This window comes from Elephantulus edwardii, unplaced genomic scaffold (genome assembly GCF_000299155.1).
Source record: "Elephantulus edwardii isolate Elephantulus edwardi_28Jun2011 unplaced genomic scaffold, EleEdw1.0 scaffold00318, whole genome shotgun sequence".
Classification (NCBI taxonomy): domain Eukaryota; kingdom Metazoa; phylum Chordata; class Mammalia; order Macroscelidea; family Macroscelididae; genus Elephantulus; species Elephantulus edwardii.
In genome coordinates this window covers 536,157-538,175 of record NW_006400068.1, presented here as the reverse complement: position 1 = coordinate 538,175, position 2,019 = coordinate 536,157, and the positions used below count along the sequence as shown (strand labels likewise).

The 2,019-nt window shown below is 35.0% G+C and overlaps 1 protein-coding gene across 3 annotated transcripts in view; it reads left to right on the top strand.

Moving 5' to 3' along the window:
* The window catches only part of LOC102858193 (chromosome unknown open reading frame, human C1orf27), a 68,431-nt gene that overhangs the window by 20,756 nt on the left and 45,656 nt on the right, over window positions 1-2,019 (top strand). For all 3 annotated transcript variants that reach the window (XM_006901309.1, XM_006901308.1, XM_006901307.1), the window contains one exon: window positions 1,503-1,609. In XM_006901309.1, the coding sequence (XP_006901371.1) occupies window positions 1,503-1,609 (107 nt within the window). The remainder of the gene's footprint in view (window positions 1-1,502; window positions 1,610-2,019) is intronic.

Genomic DNA, 2,019 nt, shown 5'->3' with positions numbered 1-2,019 from the left:
ATAGAGGGTCTTCCCCTCCTGCGCTGTCCCTCCACCCTCCCAAGCATGATGTCCCTCTCCAAGGACCTGTCTCTCCTTACAACATGTCTAAAGTATTTCAGACGAAGCCCCAGAATCCTTGCCTCCAAGGAGTAGCCTGGTTTAACCCTCTCTAGGATGAATCTGTTTGTTTTCTTGGCAGACCATGGTACACTCAGTACTCTTCTCCAGCACCACAGCTCAAACAAAGGTGTCAATTCTCCTTCTATCCTCCCTAGTCATTGTCCAACTCTCTGATGCATAACAAGTGATTGCAAAAACCATGGCCTGTATCTGGCGGACCTTAGTCTCCAGAGAGACACCATTGCTCTTGAGTACTTTAGAGAGGTCCCTAACAGCAGACTTTCCCATCACAGTACATTTTTTTGCTTTCCTGGCTGCTGGTGCCAAGAGTGTTGACCATGGAGCCGAGCAAACTGAAGCTGTGAACAATCTCAATCTCCTTGCCATCCATCCTGATGCTACCAATTGTTCCAGTGGTGAGAATCTTTGTCTTCTTGACATTGAGCCTCAGTCCACACTGAAGGCTGCAGTCCTTCAGCTTTGCAGTATGTGCATGAGGTCCTCCTCAGTTTCAGCGAGCAGGGTTGTGTCATCTGCATAATGCAGATTGAGGGAGAGAACTACTTAAAAGAAATACATGATTAGGTCTTATTTGCAGACAACATTCCAGAATAAGAGCTGCATAGTCAAGTGGACTGGGTTAGGAGTATTGTACAACAATGAAAGAATTATTTTCCAAAGAGAAAAGTGAACTGGGGTGGGGGGTAAGGAGGAAAAAAGAAATAACCTTATAAAACCTGTTGGCATGTCTTACAAGTTTACTGTTAAGAACTTTGATCATAATATTGCATAATTTAGTGCCTCTAGAAGAAATTTGTTTTGCGTATCATAATCAAAAGTTAAGTCTCTTCTAATCTTCTTCCTTTGTTATAATACTTACTGTCAAGTTTTGACCCTTCATCCTGATATTCATTTCTTTTTTTCTGGTAAAAACTGATACTTTAAATTTTTTTTTTATATTTCACTTATTACTCTGTTTTATGTATCTTTATATTGTCTTTACTTCTTTATAACATGCAATTAATAAATTATAAAATTGTAGATATGCTTCATTTTTGTACATAATATCAATTATTATTTCTCATTCTAAAGAAAATTAAATAATTGTTCTAAACTTCATTAAATTTTCCTTGTCAAATTTGTTGTTAATGACAGTAGATTATGTTTTGCTATGAAAGCTTTTTTTTATATATTCTTCAAATAGAATCCGAATAGTCAATAACCAATTCCATTTATTCTTTTGAGGAAGAAAAAAAAATAATACAGTCATAGGCATTTTAAAACTTGTTGAGGGATTTAGGCCCATAATAAATTAGTTGAGGAATTTAGGTCCATTATATTGTCTTTTTCCTGAACTCTTTCTTTTTCATTCAGTTGATTTATGTGGTTCTCTCTTTCAGCTAGTCTTTGCTGTTGAAAAGTCAATGAATAAAAAGAGACTATGGAGTTTCACAGATGAGGAAGTCTCAGAACGAGTGACGCTTCACATTTGCTCCTCTACAAAAAAGTATCTTTTATTTGAGGTGTTGATTGTTTAAAATTTATAGTACTGATCAAAATAATGCTTCTTCATACCTTTGTTATTGTCAAAATGTAATGGAATCACCATTTAAAAAATAGTATTAGTTTATAAGTTTTAATTCAAATAACACATAGTAAAGACTGCTAGTCATAGTAGCACTAATAATTATTAATCCTGTTTTAGTGTTGTAAAGTTTGAGAGAGATAGCAAGGGCTCAAGATTTTGATTTCTTTATCACTTATCTATACCTGAGTATCCAGTAGTTCACCTAAAGTGAGAAAAAAACTCAAATGACAACTTAGGTGATAGGAATCTTTGATTATGTAAGAGCTTTCATTTCCACTTCCTAAAGGTAAATTGTAAGTTAAAGCAGGAGTTGATTTTTTTTTTTTTTT